At 36.5% G+C, this 13,587-nt stretch overlaps 1 protein-coding gene across 4 annotated transcripts; it reads left to right on the top strand.

The window, feature by feature from the left end:
- Positions 1 to 1,447: 1,447 nt before the first annotated feature.
- Positions 1,448 to 12,274, top strand: LOC6740290 (sodium/potassium/calcium exchanger 3). 4 transcript variants are annotated; one of them, XM_016172239.3, is made up of 8 exons: positions 1,455 to 1,656; positions 8,560 to 8,733; positions 8,807 to 8,994; positions 9,052 to 9,238; positions 10,604 to 10,684; positions 10,836 to 11,339; positions 11,474 to 11,575; positions 11,633 to 12,274. In XM_016172239.3, exons 1-8 carry the CDS (start codon positions 1,623 to 1,625, stop codon positions 11,968 to 11,970), a joined length of 1,608 nt encoding a protein of 535 aa, XP_016022801.1. In that variant the 5' UTR covers positions 1,455 to 1,622; the 3' UTR covers positions 11,971 to 12,274. The 4 variants fall into 4 exon arrangements, with proteins under 4 accessions (XP_039154188.1, XP_016022801.1, XP_002077169.2 ...); XM_016172238.3 differs by lacking the exon at positions 1,455 to 1,656 and adding an exon at positions 6,720 to 6,965; XM_039298254.2 differs by lacking the exon at positions 10,604 to 10,684 and having other exon boundaries at positions 1,448 to 1,656.
- Positions 12,275 to 13,587: the final 1,313 nt, after the last annotated feature.

Raw genomic sequence — 13,587 nt, 5'->3', positions numbered from 1 at the left:
AAAGAAAAAAATAAATAGAAAAAAAAATAGATAAAAAAAAATAGATAGATAGATAGATAATAGATAGATAGATAGAAGATAGAAATAGATAGATAGATAGATAGATAGATAGATAGATAGAATAGATAGATAGATAGATAGATAGATAATAGATAGATAGATAGATAAGATAGATAGATAGATAGATAGATAGATAGATAGATAGATAGATAGATAGATAGATAGATAGATAGATAGATAGATAGATAGATAGATAGATAGATTTCACATATATACTAGTTTTGGGTTGTATGAACTTTCAGTCAAACAAGGTCGATTGTTTCATTTCATTTCCAAACATTTTTCGTGACTCCTTTCCTGTAAATTAAATTTCGGATCACCGATGGTATCCAGTAAGGATAAGAAAACGTGGTGGATAGTTACCATATTTATTTTGTTTTTTCTTTCGTCTTTATTTTACCCCACTACCATAAAAGTTTTACTTTTGGGTTAGACGCTTAGGTTAAAAAATAAACTTAGCATCCATATGTGCAGGGTTGGCGATTTCGGCTGGTCATAATAAAAGGTGAACTGGGGAGCTTATATACATGTTACTTATAAAATCGTTTATCTTACAAATGTGTCTATTTTGTTAAATAATATATAATATTTATGGGGATATGGGCTTACCCATAAATACACATGCTTGTGAACGGATTAAAAATGTTAACTTTTCGAAACTAAATAATGCTTTCTTAAGTCAGTACTCCCTTGAAACGTTTAAGAAACCCAAGTATATCTATTACTTTTTAAAACCACAAATGCCTATAACGCACTTATATGTGTGCTTAGCACCGGTTCTTACAAATATTGGAACAATCAATATATAATCATCTTAAATAATATAATATTCAGATTGATAACATCGATAGCTGATAAAACCTTATCACAAATTTTATAAAATCCAAAATAAAAAGAACAGGAATTGCTTAGCTAAAGTTTTTGTTACTTTGTGTTATACCCTTGATTCAGGCTCAAAATAAAAAACCAATTCAGACAAAAAAACGAAGGAAACGAATTTATGTATGTATAGGGTTTCTGGTTATCACAGCTCTGAAGAAAATATCGCATTCCACACGTTGCCCAATTTTAAAAAGAAATGAGATGCATGACCGTGTTGCCGAGGTGAAATCGTGTGCGTGTGAGTGAGGGAGTGTTCGTCCGTTCGTGGCAGAGTTTTAGTGTGTTTGTAAGTGCCCCAATTGCCTCTGCTCCGCCATTCACCACCCACAATTCTACGTGCCATTGTGGATCATTTGGATCTTTAGCGCAAATTGAGATTACTCTCACCGCCTCACTTAAGCTTATCTGAAAAGAGAACTCAAGCCGAAGTAAAAGAGGAGGGGTCGGTGATCGAAGAGAGAGGGGATCGGAAAATAAACAAATAGCGTCGAACAGAAAAGAAAAGAAAGGTGCGGGAGCCGTAAAAGCGCGAAAGGAAACGGCAAAGGAAAGGAAAGAAAAGAATAGAGAAAATCAACACCATTGAAGTGCGGATTGAGATTGAGATTCAGATTAGGCTTCGGCTTCAACGGCGCATCGCAGTTTACGAGTGTCCATCACCACTACAACACCGTGCAGCAATGGAAGACTATTGGGGTCTTAGCAGCACTACGGGTACATAACAACTAACAGAACTAACTAGTGACTAAGCCAAAACTTAGCTAACACTAAGCGTCAAATCAAGTTAAGCTAGCACCACTATTTCCGTCCGACTGAGTGACCCTAACCAATTTATTTACGAATGGAAAACATGAGACAATATTGAGATCGAGAGCCACAGATAAGTTTATAATTTACTACAAAAGTGCCTTTTAACTAATTGACAAATAACGTTCATCGTAGATTATGCTAAGTTTATTTTCCGTTGCTTTTAACATATTGTGCGACTGCGACAAAAAAAGATAGAAACAAGTTTAATAAATCAATTAGGCGTCAAATAATTTTGATGCAATGCAATTAAGTGGACTTGTGCGTGCACTGACGTCATAGGCCTCTATATGTACATTTGTATGTACCTGCACAATGGTACGCATACACAAGTGCATGCACATATCTATGTACGCCTTAAAATTCCGGGTGTGTGTGTGTATGCGGATCTCTTTATTCCCCGTGAGAGCATGTGTGTGTGTCTGAGCGCGTAAACTATGGCATGTGGAGCAATTGTCTAAATTGGCTCATTAAGTGAACCTTAATGACATTTACTATGCATAGTGATAACCAAAACTGTTTCGTTTTTATACCCGTTACTCGTAGAGTAAAAGAGTATACTAGATTCGCTGAAAAGTATGTAACAGAAAGAAGGAAGCGTTTCCGACTATATAAAGTATATAGTTTCAATAGCCGTCTGTCCGTATGAACGTCGAGATCTCAGGAACTATAAAAGCTAGAAGGTTAAGATTCAGCATGCAGATTCTAGAGACAAAGACTCAGCTCTCAGAACTTGTTGACCCATGTTGCCACGATCACTCTAACGCCCACATTTTTGAACCATTTTTCGAAATTTTTTCATAATTTCATTAGTCTTGGAAATTTCTATCGATTTCCCAAAAAACTTTTTGCCACGCCCACTCTACCGCCCTAAAGCCGCCGAACCGGTCGCTTTCACACTTTGAAAAAATTTTAAAATTTTTTCTTATTTTATTCCCCAATATCTATCGATACACCAGAAAATTATGAATTCACACTAGCTGAGCAACGGGTATCTGATAACTCGACTATAGCATTCTTTCTTCTTAATAATGTTTTCATTTATACCATTTTATATCTTCCATTTATTCGCGCAACGTTAATGTGACCAACAAATCGTTAGCTGCATGGGGCGTATGCGCAATGTTCCTCATATAGGTATTTTCACAGAATAACGTACAAAAAATATGTACTATTAACTTCTCACTCTCTTTGTTTGCTTAATCATGGAAAAGTTAGGTAGAAGGAACCTAGTATCGTATGACTGCTATGTGAGTACCGGCGGTCAGATTAAAAAGAAATATAACTTCAACTGGTATCTGGTAGTATTCTTCGGACGTAAGCTTGTATCTGGAGTACGCGATTTTATTTTATGTAGTCTATTTACTAAACAAAGAACTGGGAACAGAATTTCTGAAAGTCTGGAACTTGACGATTATATATACCGGTAAAATTGCATTATAGATATTTTTTCTCATCTTATTCACTAATTTCTATCGAAAAATTGTTAAATTTCGTGTTCGCATTCTGATAGTCGGGGAACTCGGCTATTGCATTCTTTGTTGTTTTCTATGGAAGCCAGACAGCCCCAAAATTGAGAAATGAGATTGCATAGAAGCGGACGGACGGATAGACGGACATGGTTGTTGATACTCAATAATATGCATTTACTTGAAATGGTTGCTAGTGACTTCTTTACTACGTTGCATACTTTTGAAAGAAACCAATATATATTTGGCCTTTTTGAAGCTAAACCGCATCAGATTCAACCTTATTCCTGTTTTTGTCAGAACTATTGTCTTGGGTGCAGGTAAACTCACTTCTAAAAAATATGGAGACAGCACCAAGTAAGACTAACTAACTAAAAATGGGAAAGAATATACACAGACAAAAGTCACAAAGCATGGATCGTTTAGAAAATGTTTCTTTAAACGAAACACAAAAGTCATATTAATACGCATTGTCACACTGATTTCCCTTACTTATGATCAGATATAAACTTACATATGGGTAGACACATGGTTAGTACAGACCTTTTTGTGTGGTTTGAACGGCGATGTGCTTCAAGTAAGTCTATAAAACAATTGTGACAATGATGCGGATACGTAATATGAAGTCTTCCATTTCGCATTTACTATTATTTTGCTTTGAGTTTGAGTAATTGATCGAAAGCTGAAAATTAAAATAGCAAAGGCGCAAAGGCGCAAAGGCGGTGGAAGGCGGATTTCTAGCATTACTTTTTAAAAATATCTTTACATCAAATTTCTACCGTGCAAGTATATACCTACAGATCTCCTCAGAAAAGACCTGTTTACGATATGACCGGACTTACTAGGAAATTGTACATATTTATATTACAAATATTATAATAATATTACAAATCCAAGTAAATACGGGAGCAGTTTACTGGTGGCATTTGGCAAATGAGACGTGACAAAACGTTGCTCATATTTTCGTATTCGATATGACCTGACCACAAGAGGGCGCTTTTACACAGAGCTCAATCTATTTTGCATTTTTGACAGCGTTTGATTGCTGTGAAAAATAAACAAAAATATTGTTTTTCTGCAAGGAAAGCCGGAGAGATTGTTATGTGTTTGATTGTTATTGTTTGAAATTTTATGTGTTTGTTTGCCAGAATGATTAATTACAATTTTGGTAGTGCAAACATTGCTTAGAGTTTATATATTTCAAATAGGCGTTTAATGAAGACTATAGTTGCATAAGAACGAATAAGACTGAGTACCTTTTCTGAATAGCTCCATTCACTTGGTTGACTTTTTTTAGATTCACATATTGTAATAAATGCAAAGAGTTCAATCGCGGAAAATTGCACGAAATCGATACGCTTTTACTGTTTATGCTTCGCTTATTCAATTAAAGTTAACTTAATTTACTCTGATTGAATGTATTTCTGTTATCATTAAATTGATTGTTAAATTGATTATCATTAACACTCCTCCTCCCTTGTGCTGTGGAGCAGAGCTGGTTCATTTCCTATAACTAGGGAACTCTGTAAATGTTTATTAAGCATCATTGCATTATGCGGGTTGGCGGTTACAAAATGCGTTTGTCTCAATTGACCCCGGGCTCCGACTTTCTGTGTCCGTCAATCGTGCATGTGAGTCTTCACTTCTATATAGATAGGTATAAATATATAGTAGGTATAAATTTATGTTTGTTGTATTTCTACGCACCAAGTCCTACATCGGACTGGGGTCCATTGCGCATAAAGAGACTCAAAATTGAGAAGAGGAGAAAACCTAAGATCCTTTAAGTTATTTTCTGTACATATTAATTTTACAATTTGTTTATTGTTGGTGTCCAAATTTTGCCTATTTGAGCCCGGAGCACTATATTTATTGTCCGAAATTCAGCTAATTGCTTAAATTAATTCTCCAAGACTAATGGCAATCATTAACCCCGGTGTTAACGTCAGATCAAAAGCTCACAATCTGATGATTTCCGAACCGAACGAAACAAAGCTAATTTTGTTTGATTGGGTCAGATGTACAATAGCCTGTCATATACTTGGCTGACTACTTTCTCTGGGTATTTAATTACACTATGCTACATTTCCTTGGTTCTGGGGTGAAGTGTATGTGTGTTTAGGTAGTACTCATTGATGCTTTCTAAGCCCTATTTGTGAAGTTACAAAATCTTAATGCGAACATACAGAATGTACAAAAATGGAACGCAAGAACCGTTTATCTTTAAATTGTTGGGTAGATTTGAGATCTCAATTTAAGGGGTTATGGTATAAAGATGATAGTGATGCTGAAACTTATTTGCGCAAGTCCACAGTTACCGTGCTGCAGAGTGCCTACATTGTACCTACATATGTATATTTGTATTTCGACCTACGGTCACCGCAATATCTATGCCCGTATCTTCTTTATGTCTCTATCAACTTATGTAGCTCAATCGATTGTCATTATGAGCGGCAAGTGAGTTTAGCCATTGCGTTTAGTTAGCACTTATTGTTTTAATTTGCGGATTGAAGTCTGTATATTGCTCCTTGTTCTCGGTACCGGCTGCCGAATTAGGTACTCTGCATGGAAAAAAATTCAACATTCTTATAAATTACCATGAGGCGCTCTATGTGGAATAAGTATTTAGACGCCCGATTTAGGATTGAAATTGATATCTCAATATTACATTTACATTTTAAGTATCGAAGTGTTATAGTTATTTGTACATCCCTTCTATTCTATGCTATTTATTTTCACGGCATTAATCTTAAAATAGGAGCCAAAATAATTTGTTTAAATAAAAATACATTTTGATTAAATATTTAATATAATATTTGCATATATGAGACACAAATTATGTAAAAATGCTAGTTTTGATTGATTAAGTATTCGAAGTAAGAGACAATGAAATATAATATACAAATGAATTAATAATTTTAATTTGATTTTTGCGAATTATATAGAACTGATTTAACATTTTTTATAAAACTATAGCAGAAACTCTTTTTATTAAAGTAAAAAAAGACATTTAGCAGTAATTTACATACTTTTAACGGTCGATGTTTCCTGGATTTCAAACTAAAGTAACAATAATTTGCATGTGAAGTGCACAAATAGGAATTTAATATACGATTTTTCCGCGTGTTGATATGTTTTCAGTTTTTAGCTGGGGCATAGTTTTCGGTTTCAATTTAAAGCTTCGGATGAGGTTTTATCGGTTTTTTGTTTTGCAATACAATTTGATGACATCAAAGGCGAATTTATCGCTTCCGCTGCCGATCGTTATTTGGATCGGAGGTCCGTCGCATTTTTGATCGATGATCAAATGTATCTATGAGCTACGATGATAAAAAAGCTGGGCTTCGGCTTCTATTTTTGTTTCGGTTCCAGTTCGCCTTATGTTCTGGAACCAGCAGATGTATTTGTATCTGTAGCTTGCTGCTCGTGTTGCGTTTGTATGAGTATCTGGTGTAATTGTGTCTGTATCTCGTGCAGTTTCCATTTCGGCTTCTGTTTTGAGTTTCGATTCCTGGGGTGTGAGGTACTGGGTGCCACGTTCTGGATTCTGATCGCGCCAGTCTTATGGTCTTTCTTGCAGCTCTGCTGGTTTAGTTCATTATCAACGCTTGAGACTCCGACTTGTGATATACAAAAATAGAAAGACGAGGCAGTCGGAATAATTCGGCAATTCGGAAGCCCTTGTTCCCCGATCTTCTGAAGCGTTTTTTTTGTTCGGTGAAAATTTGTTGCAGTGCAGCATGAAATGTGCGCAAACCAAGTGATTTTTATTCTTTTTCGAAGTTTAGATAAGGGCCTATGATATTATTAAAAATTCTGTTTAATTGCAAGCCACTTATTTATTGTGAGAATAGCTGCTTATAAGCTTTGTCAACTCGGGGTTTCATTTTTCCAGCAACGACACGACACACCCTTTTAAAAAATGATTTTTTTTTCATATTTTCCGATTTTGTAATTCATCAATATCATTTTTCCTATTCATTTTTTTTTTTAGCTTAAGACTTTGTTTATTAGATTCAAAACTCGCAGTTAAGAAAATTAAACACTTTTGATTAGTTAAAGAAATAATCGACTATCGCATCTTCGACATAAAAAAGTTCAGATGACAAGTTGTATTACGATTAAAATGATTTTAAATTCTACTATATATGGTAATTACACTCTCGCTTTACGAAATTACCTACAAGCCGGATTATTGCCGAATGGTTGACAGTGCTTAAATTTGCTCAAATTTACTTCAAACATTATGAGGGACACGCCACGCAAAGGTAGTGCGAAACAAAAGAGAATGCTATAGTCGAGTTCTCCGACTATCAGATATCCGTTACTCAGGTAGTGTGAATTCGAACGCGAAATTTCATAATTTTTCTGCGATATTGATAGATTTTGGCGAGTAAAATGAGACAAAATTTAAAAATTGTTCCAAAGTGTGAAAGCGACCGGTTCGGCGGCTTTAGGGCGGTAGAGTGGGCGTGGCAAAAAGTTTACAAGACTAATTAAATTATGAAAAAATTTCGAGAAATGGTTCAGAAATGTGAGCTCGGCAACTTTGGGTGGCTTGTGGGGTCTATAAACTTGCGCTGCGTCTTTGTCTCTAGAATCTGTATGCTGAATCTTAACTTTCTAGCTCTTATCTCGGCGTTCATCCTGATCAAGAATATATATACTTTATATGGTCGGAAACGCTTACTTCTGCCTGTTACATACTTTTGAAAGAATATAGTATACCATTTTACTCTACTAGTAACGGGTATAAGAAATAAAGACTGTGCGACAATTAAATGTTTTAAACAAAAGAGAGGGCACAGTGTAAATGAGCACATTTTATAAAGTGCAGATTATGTATCCAGAAAATAGTATAAAAAACTATTGCTTAAACGAGAAACTGATTGTAACATGACTTAAAATCCGATGCTCCGGTCGAATGATACTCTCAAAACAAGATTTAGTACATTTTGAGAATTTTTTACGGCAGAGGTTGGCCTCATAGCTTTCTTTATTTGAAATGGCAGCATAAAACTTACTAACTTATTAACTATTTAATACGCTCAGCTATCGGCTTTGTTCAACGCAGCTTGTTCAACGCAGATAAAATTATATCAGGACATTAAAAACAACGTTGCGTTGCAACAACAATGCAAAAAAATAAACCTGGACATTCACCCAACCGACCCCAATAGCTCAAACTTTCAATCTTTCTAGGCTACCGAAATGAATGTTTTGATGGTTTGGTTAAGCATAAGTTTGTTTAGTTTGTTTAGGTACTATGAGTTAATGTTAATTTCTAAAGTGTTGAAACTAACATCCAAGAAGTAATCTTTGAATTTGGCATATCTTGCAGATATAAATTGCACTCAGCCCGCCATCGATGACTTCCCCCGAGACCTGTTCTCGGAGGCGCAAAGACAGTCTGGTGCTGTTGTACTTCATGTTATAGCCAGTTTATATTTATTTGTAGCCTTAGCCGTAGTGTGTGATGAGTACTTTGTGCCAGCAGTTGAGAAAATATGTGCAGGTAGGTGTGCAGTGATTCTTAAGTCCACTTTGAAAAGCTAATGCTCGCATACTATCACTTTTAACTAATCTAGCACTCAACATGTCCAATGATGTGGCGGGTGCCACGTTCATGGCCGCGGCCACCTCCGCCCCAGAGCTATTTGTCAACGTGATAGGAACCTTTATCACGGAGGGCGACATCGGAGTGGGCACGATTGTCGGATCGGCGGTATTCAACATCCTGGCAGTGGCCGCGTGCTGCGGAATCGGAGCTGGCATGGCAAGTCTATTTTGCATAATCAGCTATTTCCTAATCCCCTCCTGAAATGCAATCCAGACAATACCCCTGGACTGGTGGCCACTTACGCGGGACAGCATCGCATACGGAGTTACAGTGGCCATTCTCATTTGTGTGATGCACGACGAGCGCGTCGAGTGGTATGAGGCCCTCATCCTGGTCTCCCTGTATGCCGTCTATCTTGCGGTCATGTATTTCGACAAATCTTTCCAAAAGTGCGCCAAAGGTGAGTGATACCCTTGCGGAACAGTTGTTCCAAAGTGTCAGCCTTGGCTAACTATAACTATATAACTAACTATATCTATAACTATAACTATATATACTGTCGAATAGGATCACTAGCCAAGCCATTCTAGCCATGTTTGGAATTTTTTCATTTCTCGATTTTTGTCATGCCCATGTTGATCGATATGCGGAATCCTTTCTGACCATACCCATACCATATTGCATGCATATTACCAAACCATTTTAATAACAAATTTGGAAAAAAAAAATTAGTTGAAAGTAATACATTTTGATTTTTTGTTTAAATTACAAATTTATTCGTTTCCAAAAACAGAGACTTATTAAATAGATATGTCTAGTATTAGATAATTAAACTAATTTTTATTTTAAATATGGGCACCAAATTTTATAAAATAAACAATTTTACAAATAAACATTTACAAACCGAGCAGTAAATTATACAGATTATATATTAGAGTGAGCGTGTTAAAATCATCCATATAAATTGGGAAGATTAGTAAGAAAATATAAAACCATAAAATAACTTTTTAAAAATGTGGCCTCGAAAGTTTTGCCAAATTATTTTCGCGCAGCGATGAAAATTGAGTGAAGTCTTTACTAAAACACGCACTCCCTATCTACAACTTCTAAGTTTTTAGTTCCCGAGATCCGAGCGTTGATACGGATAGGCAGATTGACGGTTAGTGATCCTGATCACGAACATATATGTTTATACATCAACCTTATACGGTCTGAAACGCTTCCCTCTACCTGTTGCATAATTTTCTTTGAATCTACCTTACCCTTTTGAACATTAGATACCTACCACTGTGGTCGACTTCTCCGACTATTGGGTTCCCTCAGCTAAAAGATAGTGCAAGAAGACGATGTGATACTTTTTTTAAATTTGCATACTTTAACTCCGGTAGTTCCATATATTAAAGTTTATACGTACAGACGGACATGGTCAGATTGGCTCGGGTGATGATCCTTGCTCAAGGGTCGGAAAAGCTTCCTTCTATTTATTACATACTTTTATTGCAGTCGAACACCATCAATATTAGATACCCGTTACATCGCTTAACAATTTGAAAGTAAATACTTCTCCGCATGTACATAGATACATAGAAATTTAGGTTAATATTCATTCTGCATCTAGTTAAGTAATTTGAATCTGAAAAGTATACCCCTAATGTACTACTGAATTGAAAGTATGTAGCATATATATCTCGGGAACTATACAAGGTAGATATTTGGGTCTTAAATTTGAGTACCGTATTACAATATTTAGCTACTACAAGCTGCATATATATATATGCATATATACATCATATACGCAATACCTTACTTTCATGACACTACACAGGTGGCGTCAAGCAGGCTCGTTCTCGCAGCCGGTCCTCCAACTGCAGCATACATACAAAGAACAGCAACGAGAAGGAACCAGGTACACACGACACCACCATTTCCAATTTACACTAGCCAATACTGCCCACCTCTTATTCCTAATGTCTGACCCCCAACCTCTCACCCACGCACCCGCTTTCAGAGCACAACTAATAGCTGATATTAATGTTCTCTAAAACGCACTCCCACAGAGCTCGTGGAAAACCGCATTTGTCAGAACATGGCGAACATACAGCTAAACGGAGGACTTAACAATGAACAGGCCAAGGCCACAAGCACAGCCGGAACCGGTACCACCACCGTTTCGATAACCACCTCGACCATGACCACAACTTTGAGCACCACCCACAGTGCCGGAGCAGGAGGAGGAGGTGGAGCAGTTGGTTCAGCACCAGGGGCCATTGTGCAGATGGCACCAATAGACGGTGCCGAGGCAGAATCTCAGGTGGCCGTAGCAGGCGCTGACGAGGAACGTAAGGAGGAGGGATACTCGCTGCTCACATACCCGAAGGACAAGAGCTGCTTTTCCCAGTTTACCTGGCTCATCATTTGGCCGATCCATCTGCTATTTCGCATTGCCATTCCTGACTGCAAGAAGGCCAAAAACAATAAGATTTTCCCACTGACCTTCATCATGTGCATAGTTTGGATCGGATCGCTTTCCTATGTAGTTGCGTGGATGATAACCATAATTGGTAAGATACATGTTAAAATCATAAAAGTCGCTTATATTGTATATTACATATAGTATATATATAATATATAATATAAACGACGATTTCACAAACTAAACGTCTTCTCCGTTAAATGTATCTATATTTCTCCACAGGAGACACACTAAAGATTCCTGACTCGGTGATGGGGATAACGTTCCTGGCAGCTGGTACCAGTGTTCCTGAAGCGGTGTCTAGTGTTATTGTGGCGAAGCGCGGTAAGTGGTGGACTAGTAATATCTGGAAAGGCATGTTTATTCAATTATCTGTTAAAGGTCACGGATCGATGGGAATCTGTAACTCTATTGGGTCAAACACCTTCGATATCCTGCTGTGCCTGGGGGTTCCCTGGCTGATCAAAGCAGTATTTTTCCCGATCCAACCAGGCCAAAACTACGTGGCCATAAACTCCGCCGGATTGGAGTACTCGGCGATCACTTTGTTGTCGACACTGTTCCTGCTTTACCTGACCTTCTCCACAAACAAGTTTAAGCTGGACAAGAAGGTGGGCACTGCCTGTCTGGTGATGTATCTGGTCTTCATGGTTTTCGCCTCCCTCATCGAACTTAATGTGTTCTTCCGCGTCAACCTGCCCACCTGCGGACGATCATGAAATTGGTCTGCGTCTAAGAGTTGTGGGATATACGAAGGACGACCTGTAAAATGTGACGTTTTGATGAGCGATGTACCATTTCGGATGAATAGATGGAGTGAAGAGATGACAGTCTTCTGGCGCTAGCTCCGTTTCCGATTCAGTTTGCGGCAGCTGGCTGGAACAATCCTAAGTGCAGTGGTTTAATTAATTAATATGTATTTTCTGTTCTATTCTATCTACTTTGATAGTTGAGTTACGTTATACGTTATGCTGTTATTGTAATATTTTTTTTTTATTATTATTAAAGTAGACTCTTTCACAATCTACGGTTGAAACCCAAAAGATAAATTCAAATGAATGAGAAGAAATTATATAATTTACGGAATGGTGCAAGGGGAGAAATGAAAACTAATAACAAACCAAAAAAATTAATAATGTATTTATATGATTAATATACATATATGAGATTTAACAAAGTCTTTAGTGATAGTGGATATTGTTAATTGGATTGCCCTGGCTTGTAGGACAGAGTATCACTGCGGACGGCAGTCCACGTAGTGACGAGTGCTCCCGAAAATTGATCGAAGGCGCTGTAGTAGTCCGATCATTCAAGTGATACCACACATCGAAAGGTAAAAGGGATTGCAAATAAAGTCTTCTGAATAAATATATACTCTTATTGTTTACGAAAAAAGCGTTGAAAGTGAAAAGTACATAATTAAAAAATTGTACTATTCAAAATAAATGAAAATTAAATCGGTTTGTCGGTCTGCAAATAAACTTTGTTTTAAAATTCTAAGCAGCTCGATATAAGAAACTTTAGCCATTCCACATGGTTTTAAAGAGGGAAAAATACTCTATATATAGATCAATTTCACACTAATAAAAGTGTCGTTAAAGAACTTTCCAAATTAGTTTTCTGTATCTAAAGTAAAGTTTCAAAGTTCTAAAGCGTATTCACCCTAATACAAAAACATGGCTAACACCGTGTGCATTACTTTATATATATGGCGATTAATTCTGTTTTTAGTTAACACTTTCCTTCTTATTTTCGGTTACAAGAAATCTAGCATTCAGTCGAAGTTAATTAGCTTATTAAGCGGGAAACATCTATAAAAGTGTCTTCTAGATTGCTACCTAACCAAAACTTGGTGGCGAGTAAAATGTACATTTATTGTACTGTATTTGTAATGTGTGGATTAAACAACCAAAATCGAAATTGTTTGCTTAATAGAATGTTGTGATTTGTGGTAGCAATAGAAAATGGCAATACAAATATTAAAACGAAAATTATCAAAATATTTTTCAAAAGAGTGACAATTATGGGCAGTTTCTATACATCAATTCGGAGTCTCTTGTGTTGGCCATTTGCAGTTGTAATCCAGTAAACTGAAATCGTTTTCAAGATAATTTTAGGCTTTAACTTTTATCAAATGAAAATAACATACATAATTTTAATCAACTACATGTAATATTTTGTTTCAAAAATTCTCAGATCAATATTGTTGATTATAGAAAAAGTTGTCATTACCGAATAGGAACAAAACAATGCAACTCTGATTTCTTTTCTAGTAAATATCATTATTTTCATACCATGTTTAAACCGTAATGAAACGCGGAAAAAAAATAATGAAC

The sequence above is a fragment of the Drosophila simulans genome, unplaced genomic scaffold (genome assembly GCF_016746395.2).
Source record: "Drosophila simulans strain w501 unplaced genomic scaffold, Prin_Dsim_3.1 Segkk5_quiver_pilon, whole genome shotgun sequence".
Taxonomy (NCBI): Eukaryota; Metazoa; Arthropoda; class Insecta; order Diptera; family Drosophilidae; genus Drosophila; species Drosophila simulans.
Note: the sequence above shows the minus strand (reverse complement) of the source record. Positions and strands in the feature narration are given on the sequence as shown.